Genomic DNA, 24,969 nt, shown 5'->3' on the forward strand with positions numbered 1-24,969 from the left:
CGTGGACGAAACGTTGACGATATGTAAACAAGATCTTTAGAAAAATTTCTTATATATGAAGTCGGTAATAAAGTTTTAGATTGATGTTTCGTCAGTTTGTAGACGAATTTTGCGTTTTATAGGCATCGATTATTTGCTGTTTGTTTATTTATTTAATCTCAAGTTTAGAGGTTACGAACAGAGGAACGGAGATGTTCGTAAAATATCTTTATTTTTTTTCATTATTTTTTGTAACATATTTGTCATATTTTCTGTAACACATTTATATATACATATATATATATACACACATATGAAGCTTTTTACGTTATGTTAAGTATAGTTTGGAATGCATATTTGATAAAGATATTGGTCGTATATAAGCGTAGGAGTATATGTAAATTTGCTAAGTACGACCGATCATCGAAGATAATTAATTTGTACTTTAGATCGTACTTTTATCTCATAAATAAGAGTACGATAAGAGATATTTGTTTTACATGTCTGCGCATGCTTATACATATTTACAATTGGTTTGAATCACTTTAATTGCATTTTTTAATCGTGCCATTCGTAATTTTAGTGATAATTTCGGTTTAACTTAGACGTATCTTCGCGATCGATAATAACGGAGCATCTTGAATCATACAATGGAAGTCTTAAGTCGAAATCGAGAGTATATGAAACTGTCCAGTCCAGACGGGTGGTGCGATTGTCACGAAAAAATCGAAAGAAAGGTGCCATATCGTTTGAGACGTGTGTTTTGTGTACGATATAGGTGAAAATCAGTGAGATCAGGATGTGGCGTGAACCTCCAGGAGGGGGGTGTAAAACACCTACCTACATCTTCGCTATGATTCTACTGGCTCTACTGGCATTGACGAATGGTAAGTTAATTCTTTATAATTTCATTCGTTTCGAATCGTGTAATTCTTTTAAATATCTATTGTTACGATGTCTTCGAAATCGACGGTCAACGACATTTGATCTCAATTTTTGAGATCACGATTTTTAAGACTTATAAATTACTTTATCTAATTTCTATTATATTTTACTCTTCCTTTAGTACTATTTTAGCAATAAGTTAAAGCGAGTCGAAGTTGAGTCAAAGATCGTTACGTGCCCTAGTATAAAAGGATTAAATGTCATGGATACCTTACTCGAAACACAGAAAGCTTCGTTAGAGTGATTATGAAGTATGCTTTGTCGTAGTAACGATTCAATGTGTAACCAATACTGGAAAATCTTTGATATATTTGTTAGTTATTGTTATTATTGTTATTAATGATATCTATTTAATAATGAGGTATTCTTTTCAATGACGACAAAGAGCGATCGATAGGAGGAAGATAAACTTTGTGTATTGAGACTGTTATTATATATGGTATCTCAATATTTTCCAATGGAATTTTGTCAATACGTTTTATGGGTAAAAGAAGGATAAAAATATTACGTAAAAATAAGTCGCCTGTGAACACGCATCTGATGCTTTATTAATAAATTGTAATAATTTAATTTTCCATTAAAGTCGGTCTTGTATCAATAGAAAATGTCAATATTTCTAAATCGAATGTAATAATAATAAATGATGACATTAATTTATTTTTATCTTGTATTATACTAATTATAAGAACGTTATCGTTTCCTCGTATTTCACGTATTTCCGTAACAATTTTGCAATATATCATTACAAGTTTCCAACGATTCGTGCTTTTAGATGACATTTCTTTCTTATTTTTATTGACAGAATAAACTTAGAAAATTTTACTGAAGAAATTATGAGACACCGTGTATTGTAAAGATACTTTTTCGAAGTTGATTCAATTGTATAAGTCATAAATTTTATTCTATCGCGTGTATTCGCGTGTCTTATTTCGTCGATGAAACTTACAAAGGAATTCGCGTGTGTCAGATCGTTCTCGAAGGATATTGTTATTGTTTCTTTTTTTTTTTTTTAACTCGAAAAGAGTCTCACGATATTCGGTACCAATGCGTTATTATAAAAGTTTCTCACGACATTCTTCCTCGTGGTTAACTGTAACGAAACCAAACTGCTGGCGTTCTGTCTTTGTCGGGATGATCTTTCGTTCTCTGGATCTTGGATAGGCGGCACGTCGTCGCTTGGCCAACCAGTCGTTGTGAAAGGTTCGAGAAGCGTAGGTAGAGGAACAGAGTGCAGCTGCCGAAGGAAAGAGCTCCAAAAGGGCGGGGAGAGAAAACCGAAGGAAAGGAACAGCTGCTGTTCCCAGAATGGAAGCTTCTCTCCCTTTTTGCTCGGAGATTCCATTTTATCCTGGTCTGCTCTCTTTCTCTCTTTCTTTTTCTTTCTTTTTCTTTCTTTTTTTGCCGACCAGGTGTCTGAATCGATCTTACGTGTAAAGACTTTTACTACTATACCATCAAAATCGGCTCGACAATCGATTTATCATTTCACGAAAGGAGAACAGAAATGCAAAATTATTTCATTGTTCTTCCATTGAATGAATTAATTCGTTAGTGTCAGTTTGCTTCTAATGCATTGAATGTAGTAGTATTCAACGGTAATCGTCAATAGATTTTACTGTTTTTTAGTTTTTCCAATATTTGTGAGATACATTTTATGACGTTTACAGTAGTTTCAAAGACGAAAATGAAAGAAAGATATATCGTATAGATATAATAACAATTTGTTGTATTTTTTTTTTATATATTTGTTTATTCGATAACAAAAAATATGATTTATGAAAAATTGTATCTCGATAATTACATATATTAAAAATAGTTACGATTAAAAATAGTGAAAGTCAAGTTGCTTTTTTTTTTTTTATCTTTTTCGAACAAAGATGATGTTTCACGTATAAAGATCACACAGGAAGTCTGGTTATATCTTCGTTTTTATCGGTTCACTTTTACGATAGCTATTTTTTTCTCGAAGTCTATAAAATTCGTTCGTTTTTCAGTCAACGCGTATGTAATGTTGTAGTCTTGGAAGGTGTTAACTTGTATAGTAGAGGGACGACAAGTATATTCGCTGTGTAACGTTAAAGAACATAAACGTGGCTAGAAATAGGCGAGAATGGCTGAAGGAACGTTACCTAACGCGTCCACAAACCTATACACCCCGGATTTAGGAATTTCTTAAGGCTTCTACCCACGCGGAGCGTGCGTTTACTAGCCTTTCTAATGTTTGGTTTCGCATTGGTGGCACGATTGCATAGAAAAGTTGAGTGAATTATTTCTTAAATCACGTGGGTGATATTGTCTGATGCAACGAATATCTTGGACAATTACGATCATTGTAACACTACATTCTACACACACACACACACACATATATATATATATATCATAAGCATATCTTAAATACGTTTTCAACGATGATATTGCAGTATACGTTGAACGTAGATTAGTATTGTTAATAGGATATAAAATAGAGAACGATCGAATATATTTAATAAGCAGTTCCATAAATAGATTTGAAGTATTTACAAATATCAAAAGGAGATATTTTTGCTTAAAGTAATGATAAGAGAAATTTAAGATAACTTAAAATTGCTTTGATTAGTTCTTTAAAAATCTTTTATAAGGAAAGATCAAGTTCCATTTAAAGAAATATTGACGATTTCAATATGTTGAAAAATACCAATTTCTTAGTATTAGTTCTCGTCCTTTTTAAATAAATTATATTCTTCCAAAATTCAGAAATTATTTTCTATCATAGAAAATAACCGGGATATATTCGTACTTTCAATTTTAAATGACTCACTCGGTATATTGAATACACTTATTCATATATATATATATATATATATATATATATATATTATACGCATAATATAAACATTTATATAAAGTATCGTATGTAGGAAGATCTTCCGGATCAGTTAACTCAAATACGATCATCGATCGATAGTCATTGTTCTTTATCGACGGTCGACAGTTCATCCTCTTAAAACGTCGTCTTATTATTATTCGACTCACGATTTCTCGTATATCTCTTATGCGCGGGTGTACATATATATATGTATATACATATATATCACACACGTGGGGTGCTTTACACTAGAGATTCATGCACGTTTATTCGCTAGTGTGGTGTGTGTGTATCGTTGGAAATATATTCGAAGCAGCGTGTCCGGACGTTTGAAAGCTTCTCTCTCTCTCTCTCTCTCTCTCTCTCTCTCTCTCTCTCTCTCTCTTTCTCTCTCTCTCTCTCTCTCTCTATCTATACATATGTATATATGTACATATATATAGATTACAGAGCGGTTGTCGACCGCGAAGAACCCCTGCCTTTTATTGTCGATGGATACGTGTGCGAGCATGTTGGTTTGAGTATAAAAATCTCAAGACATATGTAGAGAAGAAGAAGAAGAAGAAGAAGAAGAAGAAGAAGAAGAAGAAGTGGGAAGAAGAAAATGAAAAGAGAAAAGATAAAATGGAAGAACGGTAGTAGGTCTTCCACGCTCATGCGTAGACCACAGCAAATACTAGTTTCCTTTGCATACTCTTCTCGCTTGGCTAGAACTACGATTGGATGTTTAACGTAAGCTCGTTATAATAACATATATTGATCCGATAAAGTTTAACGTACGCGGAAAACACTTGTGAATGGTTTAGCGTGTTAACGCATCGGTAAACCTTTTACATCGTCATCGGTGATGGGTAGAAATATTTATAGGTCGTTTTAATCTGTGACATAATTAGATAGTTTTATATTAATTTCTGTAACGATTAATTGTTTGTTAATTATTTGATATCCTTTGTCGAATGTGATATTTTATTTCAAGCGTATAATTATCGTATCTTTGTTATTAAAACGAATGATTGTAAAAGATATCGAATTAATTCGTCGATTGGGATATTCATTTTAAGTATGTAGGGATTATAGTAATTGTTTTGTATATTTTTCCTTTGAGAAGCTATTCATAATATCGAATGAATAAAATATTAAAGAGATATAAATTACATCAGATTGATAAGATAAATTGATAATGCGAATTAATATGCGTTATCTGGAAATAAACATTTTTTCAAACAATGATTATAATTACTAATTTCATATGCTTTTTTTTTTATGTAGACATGTACGATATAGGAGAAGTAAGATATTGAAGAAATCAAAGCTGGATTATAGAGAAAGAAAAATGAATAAACAATTAATACGTGTCATCTAAGAACATTGATTTTTTAAAATGATGTTTATGAAACTCGTTGATAAATTTGTTTTCACGAGAAAAAAAGAAAGCGTAACATTTTATCTCGGAGTATTATTCTCAATGAAGTCACGACGATATCTCGTTCAATTAAAATTCCTTTTACCGTTTCGAACGTTCGTAATTCGTGCGAGTTAAGATCACTGGTAGTGACAAGTTTCTTTCAACGAAACGAAGCGAACGAAGAACATGCTGGTTGGCTGGTTGGTGACTGTTCGCAAAGCTCGAGAGGTGAAAAATCTGCAACACCTGCTCTGTATACCTGCGTGTACCTCCTGTCGTACCTTTGGTAGCTTCGATACCGTACGCCTTACTGACCGGTTCTTCGTGACTCGATTTTCTATAGGTAGTATAACTATATACCTAACGTAAACATGCCGACGTTCGTTTATGTGCTTTTGTTCTTCCATGTGGATGAGCATGCAGGACGAACTTGAAAGATGAATTCTCTTGTGAATTCAGATAGCCGAGTCGCGTTGCGTTTCTTCGCGTGATTAAAATTTCGAGCTGCGATCGAGCTGAAATTGCGTGACGATGATCGTAAGTCATTCAAGATCTTTTCGAATGTGATTTTGTTAAAAGAGAATTGTGATCGAATCAGAATGGTTTCTAGCTAGGGGCAATATCCTTCTTAGAAACGTTATCATTCGTGTTTCATTATCGATTTAAAACTCTCCAGTCTCGAGAGTTCTGCGATAAATGCAAGCTAGGTACAGCGGAAAAGGAATCACGCATTGCATATCTTCTTTATAGACGTATGACGTTGACAGCATATTATTCAATAGGAGACCGACAACCTGTTGTTTGCCGTAATTGGCGACACGCCAGTCGAGTATATGCGCATGCGTCTAGGGATACATGAAGCGTATCCCACAGGAAACGAATGATAAGCAAAAGGAAATCCACGAAATGTCAAGATTATTTCTTATTTTTGTATTCCATCGATTTGTCATATTTCCTGCATAAATCATTATGTTCTCGAACTATCAGAGATTCTTTACACGGTAGAATAAATAATTAAAAATAATGTAAAATAATTATACATACATACATACGTACATATATACATATATATAGGGGGAGGGGAGAGAGAGAGAATATCATTTTCATCATTTTACTATGTAATCGAGGTATTTCTGTTAAAAAAGTTTTTTAGTAGATCATCGATCAATTCACCGTTAACGAGGAAATTGCAGCAAGATATTCGCGCTAAGAATTGCAACGATAGCTCGTATTATTGTATACTAGGTCAGGCCACTCCATAGCAACGACGGTTATTATATCATTGAGAAGATAAGTCAATGAAGATGGATGGCTTTTTGTTTCAGTTGCTACCGCTGAGGATGAATCTATGGGACCCGTTTTCGTTAAGGAACCACCAAACAGAGTTGACTTTTCGAATGGAACTGGAGCTGTCGTTGAATGCCAGGCTAGAGGAAATCCCCAACCGGACATTATCTGGGTTCGTGGCGATGGTACTGCTGTTGGAGACGTTCCTGGATTGAGACAGGTAACATCCGTTCATTTTTTTTCATTTTTATTTTTTTTTTTAACGATCCCGTTATCATAACGATGATAAATTGGTCAGCTTGATTTCAAGGACGTGATATCTGGAATATTTTCTTTCATTCATCAAAAAAGCGATATTTCATTCAACTGTCTATTAACCGTGAATACGTAGCCGTGAAAAGACATACGAGAATCTATTGCTCTTTTGTATTTACATGCTCTGACTATTTATCGTCGATCCAATTATTTTCACTTCGTTAGTTCCATTGGTTTGCTTTATACTTATACGATGTGGTATATTAATCGACCCTAACACATAATGCTCATTCTCGCGGCTAATGACGCCTACTTGCTACTGTTTTTATCTAATCGACCATAAGATTTTTGACTTCTTTGTTACATATACTTTTATGTACGCGTGTATATATCGAGATAAACATTTTATATAGAAAGTAGACTACTTCTTATGTACTCGAGATTAAAATCTCTGAATGTACATACTCGACTCATTCTTCTGCTTGCTGCAGGTCCTACCGAATGGAAATTTGGTCTTCCCTCCTTTCCGTGCCGAGGATTATCGTCAAGAGGTTCATGCTCAGGTTTACAGCTGTCTCGCACGTTCCCCAGCCGGTTCAGTTCACAGCCGAGATGTTAATGTAAGAGCCGGTAAGTGTCTTCTATCCCGAATATTATACTTATACGGTGCAACTCCGTCTGTCGTTTGGCCATCTGTTAAAATTATTAGAAAGAGAAAAAGAACAAAAACAATCGATAATCTTACAAGATTTTATTTTTTCGAGAGATTTATAAAGTTTGATAAACCTTCAATAGATAAGAATATATTTAATATCTATAATAACATAATTCAATTGAAAAAATTCTACATTATTGTTAATTTATATTTAATATATATTTAAATATATTTATAATTAATTTTATATTTGAATATTTGCATTATCAGATACAAATTTATATATATATATATATGTATATTAATTATTATATAGTTATATTATAATTCTCGAAAGAGGTGGCCAAATGCTGTAATGCAAAAGATCTTTTTTCCAGCAAAGTTTTAAAGAAAACAAACATCCTCGAAGGTCAAGTACATATCAACTTCTCGCGTACTCGAAAGCGTCGAACGCGTCGTCATTGTCGATTAGGTGGATTTTTTTTTTAGGAGCGATGCGGTGGGGAAAGATAAGGTTAGAACACAGGAAACTTGAATCTCATGTTTAATTACAGAGAAAGAACGATCGCTGCCGCCGCCGTCGCATTTCTGTATGAAACGCGTACTCATATAATGACTCTTCTATCTTTTTCCTCTCTCTCTCTCCCCTCTCCCTCTCTCTCTCTCTCTCTCTCTCTCTCTCTCTCTATCTATCTATCTATTATCTATGTGTCTATCTATCTCTCTCATTCTGTTTTCGGGATGTAATTTAAGAGAAACTTAGTTTACAAAGTGTCGCGATCCAGGATTCGCTTTACATATGCGTATATTATGTTGTACGAAGAGAAAAGGAGAAAGAGAGAGAGAGAGAGAGAGAGAGAGAGAGAGAGAGAGAGAGAGAGAGAGAGAGAGAGAAGGGGGAGGGGCGTAGAAAACTTGTCTAGTGATTCATTTTCGTGACATCACGCGCGTTTCATGACTCGCTTTACTATCGATCGCAGTCATTTTTGTGTGTTTCTCTTTCGTCGGCTCCGTTCTTCTTCCGTGATATAAAGAAATGCACTTATTTCGCGAACAAGTTTTTTTTTTCCTTTTTATCAGATCTCTGGTTCTGGATTATGTCAAAATAAAAGAAGAGAGAAGAAGAAGAAGAAGAAATGGGGAAGAAGCGGGCAAAAAATTATCGCTCGATTGTATAACGACGAATAATGAACGGCACACACTCCCCTACGCTTTCATTTGTGCCTCGTTAATCTTTCTCTCTGCTTTTCCCTCGTCTACAGCATTCTCGTGTAAGAGTATCGAACGTCATTAGTATCGTCGAGAGATAACGAATGTATATGTAGCGCGTGCTTTTAACGAGAAACGCCGAAAATACATTATTTTCGTTATAGTATAGTACGTTGTTGTAACAACGTTAGTTTCATTACGAGTGGGTCGTTGTTGCTGTTTAAATAGAAAAAAAGAAGAAGAAAGTTTGATCGGTGTTAAAAGTTGTAATAAAAAATCGTTCTAATGTTAGGGAATGTAGAGACGAGAAGGAACGTTTTTTATTTCTCATACTAATCGTAGAAAATTTTAATTTCTTTCTTTGCGCAATGAAAAAAAAAAAAAAAATACACGAAAATAGTGGTGGCGCAGTATTACGATACCGATGTGAACAAGGAATACGCCATCCGTGGGAACAGCGCCATATTGAAATGTGTCGTGCCTTCTTTCGTCGCCGATTTCGTTAAAGTTCTTTCATGGCATACCGATCAGGGAGAGGAATTCGTTCCGGGCGATGATTTTGGTATTTTATTTTGTTTATTTCATTTTAGAGCAAATTTTCGCTATGTATATATACGCATTATATTGTATTAAGCCAGAACCCTTTTTCTTGAGCAGATCGAGCATCGCACTTTCGACCGTTTCATTCCACTGCCATTAAATTATCCGCGGAGGGGTCATTGAACGGAAATCATTCATTAAGGAAACCGCCTATCTATTACGATTTAGGAGACGTTAATGAAATTTTATATTACAACTTGTAGTTTAGAAAGTGCACTATTCTGAAGTGTACTGGAAATTGGTTCAGACAAATTTTTTTTCTCTTTACAAGTATCATGAACTAATACGTCGAGTTTACGAACATGCCAGAATTCCTCATCCGTTTCGTTAACGTTGTTCTCGTCTCGTTATCCATCACTCTGAAATAATTGGATCGCGTTGACGACATCTGTTCCATTCCCTTTTTATTTATCTATATATATATATATATATGTAGGTATATATGTATATACATACATACATATACATACATACATACATACATATATATATATATCTGTCTATCTTTTTTTTTCTTTTTAACGTACGAATCCCTTTCAGTTCGTTGTTCGATTATAAAATGCGACATATTTCTTACGTGCAGCTTCGTGCAGCTTCGTGCAGTCTTGCGTGTTAGGCTGCTGCTGCGACTGCGGTGTAAGATGCGACAATGCGAATCGATCTGCTCTCGAAGAGTCGATGTAATCTCACCCTCACGGCTCTCGTCAACGTCGACGAATTTTTTTCCAGTCGTTTATTTCCGATGAACCGCGATATAAATTATGCTTCTTTTATCGTTGTTGTCGTTGGAAACATTTTAGAAACAAGATCAATCCTTTTAATGAATGATTTAATTTTTAAGAAATGTTTAGGAAATATATTATGTCAGTATTGCTGGTTCTATTATGTCAATATTGAAGTAGAGATAATGAAAAGATTAAATTATCATAAATCTTTTCACAAAATTTGTTTAAATTTGTGAATTAAACTTATTAATATGTTGTAACTCTGTAACCACATCCATTTACGAATTTTGTAAATTTCAATTGAAACGAACAAATCTTGATGAGAATTAAACTATTGCAGAGATAGACGTATTTAACAGAATTAATTTAAGTACGAGGTCTTTTTTAATTTTTTAATCTCAGAAATATGTATCTTAATTTTCCGCTTGTTCGCGAAACGGTGTATTTGATCGCGTGCACGAAAATTATTCGATGGTTGCGTGCGATAGGAGAGAGAGAAGAGTGGGTCGAACGAGCAATAACGTCGTTCTTTTAGGAACGGCCACGGGAATTCATTGTCGTCGTTCGTTGCAGTGGTGCATCAGTACTATCAGTCAGAAGTCAACAACGAATACGTTATTCGTGGCAATGCGGCGATTCTAAAGTGCAGCATACCGAGCTTTGTAGCAGAGTTCGTTCAAGTAGTCGGTTGGCAGGATGACCAAGGAAATTCGTTTAATCCGGAGGAAGGAAATGGTAGGGTGATGAGATTTGATTAGGAGAGCCGAGTTTCTTTTTCTCCGAATTTTTACATAGAACAATATCTGGACGTTGCAAGCAGCGTTGCGTTTCGCGAGCGGTCAACGTCGAACTTGCGCGATAAAAATAGCTCAATAAGCAAATTCTATCTCATGGACGATAAATAAAACTTTTAATTACATGCAAACGATATGTTACGTGCGATCTATAAGTAGCTAGGATGACGGTAGAAATCCGATAAGCTATTATTATTTTATAGTGTATGATAGAGATTGCGACAACAACAATCGCATGTAGTCATAAATTATTACCTAATCTTCAATCTTTTTATTATACGTTATATTAAGTACCGAATATTATTGTTTTTATCATGATCGAAATATTTGTAGTATTTGTATCTATATATATGTGATATAATTACCACTGTATACTAAAGCGGCTAGAAACTTGTGGTATACTCATTCAAAAGATGAATCAAGTTCCAGCGAGACGAACTAGTCAATGAAATTTAGTTTTCTAGCAGTCGTTTCTTTTTCTCAGTCGTGACTCAGTATTACGAGGCAGAGGTGGTATCGGAATACGTGATAAGGGGAAATGCAGCCATCTTGAAGTGCACCATACCGAGCTTCGTCGCTGAATTCGTCTCGGTTGAATCGTGGGTGGGAAGTGATGGCTCGACCTTCAGACCGTCCAATGATTATGGTACCCATCCATAGCCACGCATTCACATTCACATAGATATACACACAGACAAGCGTGCGCGCATACACACACACACGAGCGTATAAAAAGACGAGCTTTCCCTCGATCTTTCTCTTTCTCTAGTCCCTTCTTCCTCGTCGACAAATTTCATTTCCCCCAGAGTCCTCGACTCTTTTGGCATTGGCGCGTTCCCTCGTAACACGTAGCGTCGGACGTCATAGTTGGACGTGTGCAAAGTAGCACGTGGTAAACGATTCGTTTCCGCTCGCGCGCCGGCTCTCGGTGTCTGCCGATGGCGCACGGCGGTGGCAGTTGACATATACGTACGTACGTATGTGTGAGTGGTGGGTTGATGAACCATACGATGATTCTCACGCTGTACGATTGTATCGCAGTATTGAAATTAACGATATTATTTTCCATGTTTAAAATATTTTTTGTCAAACTTTATCTCTAACTTACGTTTCATTTCTCGTTTGGTTTTATTATTTTATTATATCATAAGTGACTATTTTTTATTATATTATAATTGACCGACTTTTTTTTTGATTTAATGAATTAATTTTACGTCAGCACAAGTAAAGTGACAACGATCTATCATCGAATGTGGATTAAAATGAATTAGAACGGAGCTTAAAATTAGATTAGAATCTATTAATCATGATCAGGTATATCTGGTATGTGTGTGTGCTTTTCGTACAGTCGTCGCGCAGCCTTACCAACCGGAAATCCTGACAGAGTATGTAATAAGGGGTAACAGCGCGATCTTGAAATGCAGCATCCCGAGTTACATCGCTGAATTCGTTACCGTTGAGGCATGGATAAGGGAGGACGGAGAGGTCTACATTCCGGAGGATCCTGCTGTCGGGCAGGGTACTAGAGGCGTGTCTCCTCTTTCATTTCTTCTTCGACCGATCGATACACCCGCACGAATTCGTTTCCGATAGCTTTTTATAAAACCGTCGGGTTTCTTTACTTTCTCTTTTACAAATTTCTTTACACCATAACTCAGAATTATGTTTTTTTAGTAATCTATACTATCTTTCAGAAACATTATTTAAATTAACGTTCACAAATATTATTCAATTATTTCGAATTTGCAAAGAGATGTATCGATTGGTCTTGAAGAGAACGTATCCGTTTGTGATTAATCCAAGCTAACCGAAAAAACAAAAAGGAAGATTTTTTTCTAACTAAATCGCACATTGTTTATTATATTATTCCGAACCATTGTTTTCTAATTCACCCGTTTGCCTAACAATGTCCTGGCAATGCCCGCGCGGGCAGTCGTTTCGCAGTTTTTTGTCACCGAGGCCGAGAACGAGTATGTGATCCGAGCAAACAGCGCGATCATGAAATGCAAAATACCGAGTTTCGTGTCGGAGTTCGTTCAGGTGGATCAGTGGGTTGCCGATGATGGGACAATATACACGCCTGGAGAGGAGTACGGTAGGCGTCGTGATCGATAGCCGTATAATTAACAATCGCACACTTCAGGACTCGGACAATTTTCATCTTTCCTTTGCAAATCTCGTTCCTGTTTCTCTCTCTCTCTCTCTCTCTCTCTCTCTCTCTCTCTCTCTCTCTCTCTCTCTCTCTTTCTTTCCCTTTCTCATTTCATCTATCTATCATCCATCTCTTTTTGTCCTTGTCGAGCGATAACGGCAACTACGTAGAAACCACAGTCTCGTTTACTTATCATCGACGTGATTTATTTTATTACATGTATCTAAAAGACCGATGCTCTGTGGCTTGGTTTCTATTAAAAGGAATATTATATTTATTATTACTATTACTAATTTAATTTAATATCGGTTTACGGTTTCTGTTCTTTTTTTTTTTTTACGGAAACTATTAATGCTTTATAATTTAACTTTTATTTAAACTTCATGATATTGATTATTGATTCTATTAACAATACTTTTGTCTATTCCATTATCGAGATATTACATCGATTTTTATACGTGCCTATTTTGTAATGATTCATCGTTCACATGACGATCTACCTATCTCTTTCTGGGAAACGGCGCGTTGCAGTGGTCCAGCAGTTCTACGAGACGAGAGTCATCGACGAGTTCGTCTTGCGCGGTAATACGGCAACCTTGAAGTGTCTCGTGCCCAGCTTTGTGGCGGATTTTGTAGACGTGATCGAGTGGCTTGCAGTCGAGGACGGTTCGACGTATACCACTAGTAATCAAGACGAAAAGGGTACAGTTTCCATCGTCGTACGATTTCGAATGTGAAAACGAATTAACGAATGCCGTTGATTCTGTTGCATTCTTATATTCTCATATTAATATACGTAGATACATCGGCATGCCAGAAAACATTTTCCTTGAATTTTTGTTTGAAATCGAATAAAATTATAGTAAATTAAATGCGAACTATAAATGTCTATGATACTCTCGGTGATTCATTTTGTAGGAGAATTAGAATGGGAAAAGCTTTAGAGCATTCGACACGGTACTTTAATTAAATTACTATATTAAATTACACCTCGTGCTCATCCTTGGGTATCGGATAACGCGGTTCTCCATTCGCGTGCGTGCATATTCGCAGGCAAAATCACCTTTCTTCCAACCGTCTTCCTAGAGTGGAGAGTATTGCATACGATCGACTATGGTGATCGTGCCGGTGTATAAAAGAAAAAAGAAAAAAGAAAAAAAAAAGAAGAGGATGGTCGATGGAGCGGAAAGCACGAGTCCGAGGCAAATTTTGCACCTACCCTTTTCTCGATCGATTCTCGGTTTTACACGGATGGATGGATGGATGGAAACGCGCGCGCGGCTGGCAGTGGCCTCGTTTGGCTTGGGAACCTCGGATTAGGTTAAGTCAGACTAATCAGGCCGAGAGCAAATTAACGTACCGTCTCTCTACGAAGAGACGAGACCAGCCTCGTCGGCTTTATATTCGCTTTTCGGTGAAGAGAGGGTCGTTTCCGGGGCTATTTGCCGACGATAGAATTGAATTTTCCTACGGCGCTTTATTCAGTTCTATAACTTTCTCTCTCTCTCTCTCTCTCTCTCTCTCTCTCTCTCTCTCTCTCTCTCTCTCTCTCTCTCTCTCTCTCTCTCTCTCTCTCTCTCTCTCTCTCTCTCTCTCTTTTCCCATCAAACTGTTTCTCATACTCTCTTTCTGGGAGAAATTCTGCTGGGTACTCGTTCAAACAAGAGTCCATTAAATTTGATCTCTGACGTGTCATTTGTTGGAGATGATTATGGACTCGTAATGTGATTAAGGATCATTAAAGGTTAACCCTTAATAGATTTACATTGATTTCCGTCGAACAGAAGAAATTGCTCACAGGAAAAGAAATCATATGATTTAGAGTAACATGATCTTTATCGACGATCTTTTTAAACGTTTTAGTCAAGACATCGTTGATTTTATTGAAAAAGTTTCTAACCGATGTTTAACATTAGTATTAGTATTGAGACCCGAGAAGGGTAAAGTTTTGTCGTAAAGGATGATTCGTTTTGGTCAATCAACGCGTTAAAATTTCTATGTCTGTAAACGTTTCGGTGGTTTCTTTGTAACTCGTTCCTATGTCAGAATATCGGTATTTTATAAAAATCGATCGAACGGACGTGTCGAACGAAGCGATGACCAGATGAAGTTTTGCACCGTTTAATTGATATTCCACTTTCATTCAGTGAATCTGACGAAGATTCATAGATGCATCGTACGATCGTGGGATATCGAATTCTCGAGCTGATCCCTGCTCGGTTCATTGAAATTTTAATCTGTGAGATCAAAGCGGGAGGTCGTGTTCCACTGACGATCTCTTTCTCTCTCTCCCTCCCTATCTCTGTCTCTCTTCGACTCCTTTTTTTGAACCGTTCTTCCGGTCTCCCTCATTCTTGTATTCCGCCTCTTTCTCTCTTCTCTTTTCATCCTTTTTCTTTCGCTTTATTACAGTGGTCGGGCAGTACTTTGAAGTTCAGGTTTACGACCAGTTCGCGATACGTGGCAACGCGGCCATTTTCAAATGTCAAGTTCCCTCCTTCGTAGCAGACCACGTGGATGTTGTAGGTTGGATCGACTCGAATGGCGGAAGTTACGTTGCCGACGACCAGTCATACGGTAGAGACATCGACTCGAACGTATTGCATCAAACGTACCTATTATTTCCCCCCTTTTGCAAATGAAACTCCTTGAACGAGGATAATAACGTGGAATATTAAACGAACGAACCGATGTCGTTAAACTCGTTCGCTCGGCGAAAATATTACCTATCTTCTTCTAGTTTTCTAAATTCATGAACGGTCTCCGCTCGTAAATATTATCGCGATATATTATCTGCCGAAGATGCAGATCACTACGCAGGTTTAACGAATTAATGAAGAAATTAATGAATTAATTTAAGACGATACAATGATGATCTTGTAGTTAATGTAACGTGGAATATATATTTCGAACGTGAAAAATAGAATTTTCGTAGCTATCGATCGTATTTATTGATTGGTAGGATACACCGTGTAGAAGATTTGCATCTTTATGGTAAAACCGGAAACCGATGTCTGGTTACAGTTGTCGGGCAGCGGTATGCAGTGAACGTGATGGACGAACACGTCCTACGGGGGAACGCTGCTATTATCAAGTGTCACATACCGAGCTTCGTCGCCGAATTCGTGGAAGTCGACTCTTGGATCGAAGACAATACCACTGACATTTATCCTAGCCCCGATTATGGTACACACATTTAACAGAAAGAAATATCGACTCGCGTGAAACGTACTTTTTTGTCGTCTTGTCCTATCCTTTGTATGTATCGTAAATCTCGTTGGTGATCATCGAAAGTTCACCCTCATTCATACTTTAATCGATTTTCGAAGAAATCTTTCTAGATTTAGACCATTGACTTTTCTCCTCGTCGTACGTTTCTTCTTCCATCGAATAAAATAAACTAAAGTAAAATGAAATTAAATGAAATGAGATGAGATGAGACGAAATAAAATAAAAAAAAAAGAAAAAAAAAGAAAAAGAAAAGAAAATCGAAGAAACTATCGAGAAAATTAAAGTCTGTTGAACAACTTTAATCGGTAAACATCAAAATCACTCTCGAGCACCGTCTAATTGACCATCCCGATTTAATTGACATATCGATAACGAGCAATTTTTGATCTCTGACGTTAACGTGAAAATTAATTAACGTTATTTATTGTATAACAGCACGTGATTGTCTGACGTGCAAGATCGTTGTTGTTGTTGTTGCTTCGTTTGATTTTTTTCTTTTTATTTTTCTTGACAAACGATACTCCCCTAGCTCAAGTCAGGAAGAGAGAATTCAACTATAGTATGTCAGGAGATAGAATTTCAGCAAGGATCTTGAATGCGTGTTCTCTTCTCTTTTTTCTTCGAGTGTATTTTCGTATTTGGTCGATCGACCCTTTCCTCGATTTTTCTCATAATCTTATGAATTCAAGAAAGCCGATGGAGAATTCCCGTTCTATTCGAACGCTCTTCTCTTACGTTTCGAACGTTTCGAAGCCGGATACATGTAAGCGTCGATTTCGAGAACTTTGTATATTGTTACCGAGTGCATCGAATCTCTTTCGGAATAAATTCGTACGACGTTGACTGCCGCTGCTCGCGCTGTCCCAGACATCCTCTTGTCCTTTTGCCTTTTTCTTTCTTTCTTTTTTTTTTATTTTTTTAATCTTTTTATCCCTTCCCAAGAACGCCACTCCAAACTAACTTTTTTTACAAGTCTATAGTCATTAAAATGTTTTGTAGTGTTGTAATCGCTTGAGTTTGCTTTTTAACTGCATGACTTTGATTAATTCTTTCCGTATGTCCTGTTTTGCGACAAACGATATCTGGTTCTGTTTTTAACAGATTGTCAATCATTGGGGCAGATTTTCTCATTCACGTGTGTATATCTATATATGTTTATATATGTTTTTCGCAAATATCAGATCTGGTTTTAGAACGTTAATTTAACGTTCGATTATAAAGATTTAAAAGTGTAAAATAATTTTATTATAATACTTTTTAGAAAATGAATTGTCTCCTAAAATTTTCTAATGTTGCAAAGCATGACGTGGGAAATGTTAACAAAATAATTCCAACAATAGACCCTTTTCACTTAACCGTGTGGTTACAATTTATTTAAGATAGAGTCGTTTAAAAATTGTATTGATAAGATAGTTTTTGCCAAAAATTATGTGTACACACGAAATCATTTGTTTTCATCGAAATGATTACAATCCATGTTTTAAAAAGAATATCAATTTAAAAAGAATATCATATGACGGAGTAAGTAATATATATCGCGTTTTCTAAGAACAATTTCATATATATTAGTTAAATCGACTGTTACCTACGTATGTTTAATTTTCCATTGATAGTGAATTTGAAATAATCTATATTAATAAATACGTACGAATACATATTATAAGACATATTATTAAATTTATTAAATTTAATGTTTCTCAAAGTGCAAAGGGTCGGAGGAAATAATGCGAAACTTGTAATAATACTCGAATACAACAAATGTTATCAGCCTCGTAGTTACTCGATAACAAACAATACATTTAATTAAGCGTCGAACGTGTTTGCAATATTTCCTCTTGTCGTTACATTAACGCGTTGGAACTCCCAAGCGGTGTGTGTCGGACGATTGAAGTAGGAAATAGATACGAAATCTCTCGGTATTCAACGTTCGACTCACTTGGGAAGCAAGGACCGTAGTGTGGCATGCATGCGAGTGTGTTCAATTAATCGTCCATTGTATTCGAGTATTCGCAAGAATGTTCGAGTATCGTGCACATTTTTTCAAAGTGATTGAACTTTATCTCGATTGAATGTTTCACGAAGAATTCGTTCTTTTATTTTTTAAGTACGTTATTATTTTCGGATGAAATTGAAATATAAATTGAATATTAATTTTTACCGATCGAATCGAGTAACAATCATTTTGACTTGCACGATTTTGTAATAAAGACGAAGCGAAGATTATTAATCTTTTTTTTTCCTTTCGGGGGATATTCCGAATAGATGGAAAATACTTGGTTTTGCCCTCTGGAGAATTGCACATTAGAGATGTTGGACCCGAAGACGGATACAAGACCTATCAATGCCGCACGAAACACAGACTCACCGGAGAAACAAGATTATCTGCTACTAAGGGACGTCTCGTCATTACCGGTAAGTCGAAGCATAGAAATTTTCAATCTTCACATTGAAATTACGATTCTGATTGCTTTTTCTTTTTGTTCTTTTTTTTTTTTTTTAAGATTTATCCCTAATAATATCGTATTATCAAATTTGGAGAAGGATGTTATCGAGTTTCGAATTAATTTTTCACTTATTCATTTCTATACCTACGTAAATCAGAATCGTGTTTCCGATTTTGAATCCAGACGTCTCGATGATACAATCTTACTCCATTATTATTTGATATTAATCGTACGTATCATACGTCGAATATGTTTGATTATGACAATTCTTTGTAATTCGTAGGACCAATATTTTGTACTTTAAAGTCATTAGAGATAATCCTGTTTACAGATATAATGAAATATTAATTCGATTTGAGACAGCGACAAATATTAGAATTTTTGTATGCATGGAAATACGTCTGGTTTCGAAATTTTTATTGAAAAGAAAGTTAATTTTCCTATCAATGTACAAATGTTTGAATATGAATAGAATAAAAATGATAAATTCTTTAATAATCTTAATAATTAATAATTTTACCGATATATTTGCAATATTTTTATTTGGAAAATTAACTTTCTTATACGATGTAATTATACGTCTGGCCTTTTTTGCCAATTAGCTCGATCGTTTTGCAATTATTGATTATCTCTTGTTAAAAATTTGTTTTTAGTAAAAATTAAAGTGATTGAACGTATTATTATATTTAAAATATAAGAAACATGATATATTTGATTTCGTCAAATCGTAAGTTAATACAATAATTTCATAGTTTCCAAAAAAATCATCGAAAGATCGAGTTGATTGGTAAACCTGAATGCTGGGACAGGGTACCCCTGCGGGCACGCGCCACCGCCCGCCCAAAACTTGACTCTTGGCATGATCGGTTACGAAATTACATTTGAAGAAGGAAAAGCAAAACGAAAAGAAAAAAAAAAACAAAAAAAAGAAAGAAAAACCAATGATCGAAGCGCAAAATTCTTTCGTTTCTTAACGGCGTCCTCTCGCGATCTCCGGGCTCTGACCTTCGCTCTCGCGTGGTAAGTTCCCTATAAAAATAATTTAACGTCTCTCGAACGAGTCACGGTTTTGAAATGTGGACGTAACACTTAAGGAAGCTGCTGTTTGTTTTTGCTCTTTGTCACTTGCATCTATTGTTCTTTATTTTTTTCTTTTTATTTTTTATCAGGCGATGAAATAATTATTATTGTTATCGGACAACGATTTCTTCAGCTTCGTTGAGTGTTTAATTGTCCCATTTTTACGGCATTGATGGAGAACAAAATGCGTCACAGCGATCGATGGAACATAAGTGCTGGTCGAAGTCCTTTATTCGTGCATCGAATTGTCTTTTAAATGGGTAATAAAAACAAATGTACAATTATATACACATATACATACGAAACAGTGGTGCATATCAGAGGATTAGAATGCTCTAACGATCATGATCAGTGGCCAAAATAGGAAAGGGTTGCTGCTAATAAAGTATAAGGTTCTACGATCTTTTCGTTACGCAGAACCTGTGGGGAGTGTACGACCAAAGTTTCCAAGTATGGACAACATAAATGGACTTTCAACGAGTTCCAGTGACAATATACCGCTTCTGTGCCCTGCTCAAGGATTTCCGGTTCCATCTTATAGGTACGATATTTTCTATCGTATCGCGTCGGTCTTGTATGCGCGTCGTCGATAAAAGGAACGGATAATCTTGATAAAGAGTTTAGAGGGCACGAAAGGAATAATTTTTTATTTAAGGGCCAAAACCAAATGGTGTCGAGAGAATGAGAAAATGACAAAGTAAAATCTTTTAAACATTAACAAAATTCTACCATCGAAAGTGAATTTAATTAAAATAAACGATAATAATAATTAACGATAGCTGATATTTCTTTTCGGATCGATGTTCTCTTTCAAAACCGTCAGAGAGGAGAATGAGACTTGATGTTCTACATATTCGACGTTCCATTTCTCTCAGAGCTTTTCCGTGTATTCTCAGAGACACCACTGGGAAATACCGAGTCGAAGATCGATAAACGCAGGAATGTGACATCTATCGATGTTAAATTAATACCACAATCGTTTGTGGACCGATATTACGGTGACCCATTTCACTTGATCTTAACATACTACGGTTTTTGATAATTTTGATTCCATCCAACAATGTTGTTCCATTTTGTTATTATGGTCTAGGGAGTAGTAAAAAGATATTGGAAAGGTTATTAGAAATCTCTAAACGTAGGCATACTTTTTAGAGCCCGTGGGAAGCGTACGTCCAAAGATTCCTTCTACAGATGACATCCGTGGCTTCAGAGCACTGGTCAACGGTTCGCAAGCCCTGTTGTGCCCAGCACAGGGGTTCCCCGTTCCTTTGCACAGGTAGAGAACAAGAATGTAACAGTGGTATGAATAGGTCGATGTTTAAATAATAAGTAGGTAATAACGAATCGATTTTAATAACGCGACACGATCAGAACCGGTCGGCAGTGTGAGACCAAAGTTTCCAACGATCGACGACTCCAGGAGTTTCCGAACAACCATGGATGGCTCGGTCACTTTATTGTGTCCCGCTCAGGGCTTCCCTGTCCCTCTGTACAAGTAAGTCGAGCCTTAAAATCGTTAGAGTGTCTCGTTTGTTTCTATCGTCTATCCATTTATCTATCTCTGTCTTTCTTTCTTTTTCCTTTCGAATAACTTTCAAAAAAGAAAAAAATGTATGGTTATTTCGACGAACAAACAGAGATAATTCATGGTTAGACATTCCCGATTAGAGATACGATTATTCTACTCTGCTTCCTGGGTTCCCGTTAGTAGAATTAAAATGCTAGAATTAGAATGTTGTTCACGTACGGTTGCTGAATATATTTCAGCCGTTTTGTTTGAGAGTTCTATCAGGGTTTCCCTGTCCCTTAATGGTAAAGAAAAATGCGTCGTTAGATTTGGATTAATCTCGAATTTATCGGTTCTTTAGAACCGGTTGGCAGTGTAAGGCCGAAGTTTCCGGTTATGTCGAACATAAACGGTTTCATGACGTACCAAGGTGGAAGTATGACGCTATTGTGTGCTGCTCAAGGATTTCCTGTTCCATCTCATAGGTACGATCATAGTAGATTTAAGTTCAATAATTTCGATTCGTCGAAAATATCTTCCTCGATAAATTATAACCGTTAGGATATACCTGTCCCTGTAGACAGGCACATGACACACTTTCAACACGAGTTTCGAATTTGTCGATTGTTATCAGCATTGTTATTATTATTACTATTATTATTCAGAACCCGTTGGCAGCGTGAGACCAAAATTTCCAACGATAGACGACACTAGAGGATTTCGTACGATCAAAGACGGCTCGGTTACTCTAGCTTGTTCAGCCCAAGGGTTCCCTGTTCCCGTACACAAGTAAGTCGCGAATCGTCAAATAGTTTGGATTACTATCCAACGATTGTAATTATTCTCTTGTTATCTCTCTTGGGGGGACACAAATATGCAGAACCTGTGGCAAGTGCACGACCTAAACTTTCGAGTACGATCAACCTGATTGGACTTTCAGCGAAGACGAACGACAGTCTCTCCCTTTTCTGTCCCGCTCAAGGATTTCCGGTTCCGACTTATAGGTACGATCGATATGAAAATCTTTGACCAATAACAATAATATTAATTGGTAGCGAGGCGAATACAATGGCAACGTGAAAGCACGAAAGGCGAAGGAAATCATTTATATTGATCGTTGCTAAAGAATTCATTTAGCGAAGCAATGGAACACATTGAAAGTAGATAATCGTAGACGTATTTTCTGAAAAAGTAGAGAAGCAACGTTTAAGTCGGGTAGCGAGAAGAGCTCTTTCAGTTGCTAGGTTCCCTGTCCTTGCATAGAAAGCATTTTTACGTTTCAATGGGAACGTTACTAACGCTCAACGTTCTATTTTTCTCTCGTTCTAATTCCGCAGTGCCCGTAGGAAGTGTTCGTCCTAAATTTCCAACGATGGATAACTCGCGTGGATTTATTGCTAAAAGTGGCAACCCTCTAACTTTGCTGTGCCCTGCTCAAGGATTTCCTATTCCATTGTATAGGTGGGACGAGGTCATTGTATTATACATTATAAGATTAGATATTAGAATTCGAAAATGAAGTTACTCGATCGCGAGGGCGAATGGAAGTTCGTGTTTGAAAAGAACTTTCTGGTGTGATAGTTTAATCAAAATTGAGTGAGAAATTGTGCAATGGATATATCTGCGATCAGTTAAATTGATTAAAAAATTGATTACCTTGTCCCAGCGAAATTGAATGGTTTCATGTAACAGGGTTGAAAATGTTTGTCAAAAATAATATTTGACTTTTCGATTTACGACGATCACACCCAAATGAAAGTCCTTTCTCACAGAACCAGTCGCCAGCACAAAGCCAAAATTCCCGATGACAGAGAATTCGCGTACCTATACGACGTATACGGTTCGTCGCAACGAATCGCTGAGTCTACCATGTCCGGCTCAAGCCTTTCCCGTTCCAGCTTTCAGGTACAGGAAATATCTTCGATATAAAAACTGAAATAGATTATTCGAAGCGCGTCCGAGTTAATGCACGGCTGCGATACCAAAGGAAAGGAGTTAAGTAATGAAAACGAATGAGGTAGTAGGAATGTTCGTATTCTTTTCTTTTATTTCCTCTGATTCGTGATCATTTTCAAAATAAATAAATCAATTTCTGAATTTTGTTGAAATAAATAAGACGAATTCGTAGATACTTTCATAAAACCGCGAGAATTCAAAATAGGAAGTAGGGAAGTACAAATTAAAAATGTCGTCGAACGAAACCTTATTCTTATTAACAAAATTGTGTATAGATATTAATTAATATATATCACGCTTTCAAGTATTCGTGTTATTTCCGATATTCCGTAGAACCCGTCGCAAGCACCCGTCCGAAATTTCCGTCGTTACACGATTCGCAGACTTTCAAAGTGTCTCTTGGTGGTGCGATGACGCTGCTGTGTCCTGCCCAAGGGTTTCCTGTTCCATTGCACAGGTAAAGAAAGATCATTCGTTTGGATCATTCGCATCTATTTGAAGTTGGAGGATACGATGATTGTAAATTTTTTCATTAGAACCGGCATCCAGTACTCGTCCACAGTTGTCCGGATCGAGCGACCTTCAAAGGTTCAGCGCATCTTCCTTAAAAAGCGTTACACTTTTGTGCCCTGCTCAAGGATACCCAGTTCCTTTATATAGGTAGGCAGACGAATGCGTTATCCTTCAGGAGATTTATAGGAGTGACAAATTTTTGTTCTCATTTTGATGGTAGACAGATAAAAAGAATTTGACTTCCAAATACGTAAACGAAGTATTATTATATTAGGATATTAGAGATATCAAGTTTGATAGGGGGTATCCCTATTCCAGCATGTCAGTGAAGAATTTAAAAGAATCTCGTTGAATCGACTTTTTTAGAACCTGCCTCAAGTACCAAGCCTCGATTTCCATCCGTGAATGATGTCGGATTGCGTGTTACGAAAGATACAAGTTTTACGTTGCTCTGCCCGGCTCAAGCATATCCAGTTGCCACATATAGGTAGGTCGACCGATTTGTCGATTGGTTTGCGTCGACTGAGATTTTGTTACGCGTTTTTAACCCTGTCCCAGTAATTAGATAGTCAACTTTGTAATGATGTTCGTCATTCGACAGTGACGTAACCTTTGTGATGAATCAGGATTTTGAGAAATATTACAAATCTTAGGTATCACTTTTTCTTTTTAAAGAAATATCTGGTTACGTCACTTTTACTTTCTGCTATTGATTTAGCGTAGTGGATAAAGCTTAACCTCTATTCTCAGTCTAATTTGTAGAACCGGTTGGCTTTGCAAAGCCCAAGTTTCCCACGATCGATAAAAGTCGAACTTTCGAAAGTTTGGAAGCTCGAAGCGTTCAACTTTTGTGTCCTGCACAGGCGTATCCTGTACCGGTATCTAAGTAAGTTCTTCGACAGAGGAATTAGAGATTTTAAAGGTTTTCTCGAGCTTCGCTTTTTTTGTGGTGCTTGTTCCAACATGATTATCGCCGGGGCAGACAGAGTCAGTTCTCAATTTCACGGTAGGTAAACTTATTGCAAGCACGTCATCCGTTTTCACGACGAACGCGACATGGATGACGACGACAAAGGCAACCTTATTTTTGTTTTTAGAAAGGCGACAAGGGATAGTCGATAAATCGTTTAATCGATACACCACTTTGTATCCTTTCCTCCGACGAGTTTTCCTTAGTTTCTTTTTTCTGGATAATTGAAACAGTTTTGCCCTCGATTTAGCTTGAAATTAATTCGTTTAAATTGTTCAATGAACTTGTAATTGATCGAGGGATATATATACCTGGACCCAGCGTTGAGGAAGTCAGACATATTCCAATTCGCTAAAGAAACTCGAAATCTTCCACAAGATATTTCTTTTCTATTCAGAACCGGTAACCAGTGTA

General features: G+C 36.5%; 1 protein-coding gene across 50 annotated transcripts in view; it reads left to right on the top strand.

The window, feature by feature from the left end:
- Positions 1–24,969, top strand: part of LOC122634895 (Down syndrome cell adhesion molecule-like protein Dscam2) — a 69,035-nt gene that overhangs the window by 1,635 nt on the left and 42,431 nt on the right. For 9 of the 50 annotated variants that reach the window (XM_043824489.1, XM_043824727.1, XM_043824519.1 and 6 more), the window contains exons 2-6: positions 758–866; positions 6,503–6,684; positions 7,211–7,349; positions 11,187–11,348; positions 18,348–18,497. In XM_043824489.1, the coding sequence (XP_043680424.1) occupies positions 779–866; positions 6,503–6,684; positions 7,211–7,349; positions 11,187–11,348; positions 18,348–18,497 (721 nt within the window). In that variant the 5' untranslated portion in view covers positions 758–778. Of the gene's footprint in view, positions 1–757; positions 867–6,502; positions 6,685–7,210; positions 7,350–8,983; positions 9,146–10,481; positions 10,644–11,186; positions 11,349–12,050; positions 12,222–12,635; positions 12,798–13,385; positions 13,557–15,266; positions 15,432–15,878; positions 16,041–18,347; positions 18,498–20,026; positions 20,151–20,761; positions 20,886–20,980; positions 21,105–24,347; positions 24,472–24,969 lie in introns of all 50 variants that reach the window. The other 41 variants (XM_043824655.1, XM_043824677.1, XM_043824721.1 and 38 more) reach the window with 17 other exon arrangements.

Source organism: Vespula pensylvanica, chromosome 1 (assembly GCF_014466175.1).
Source record: "Vespula pensylvanica isolate Volc-1 chromosome 1, ASM1446617v1, whole genome shotgun sequence".
In the NCBI taxonomy this organism is placed as follows: Eukaryota; Metazoa; Arthropoda; class Insecta; order Hymenoptera; family Vespidae; genus Vespula; species Vespula pensylvanica.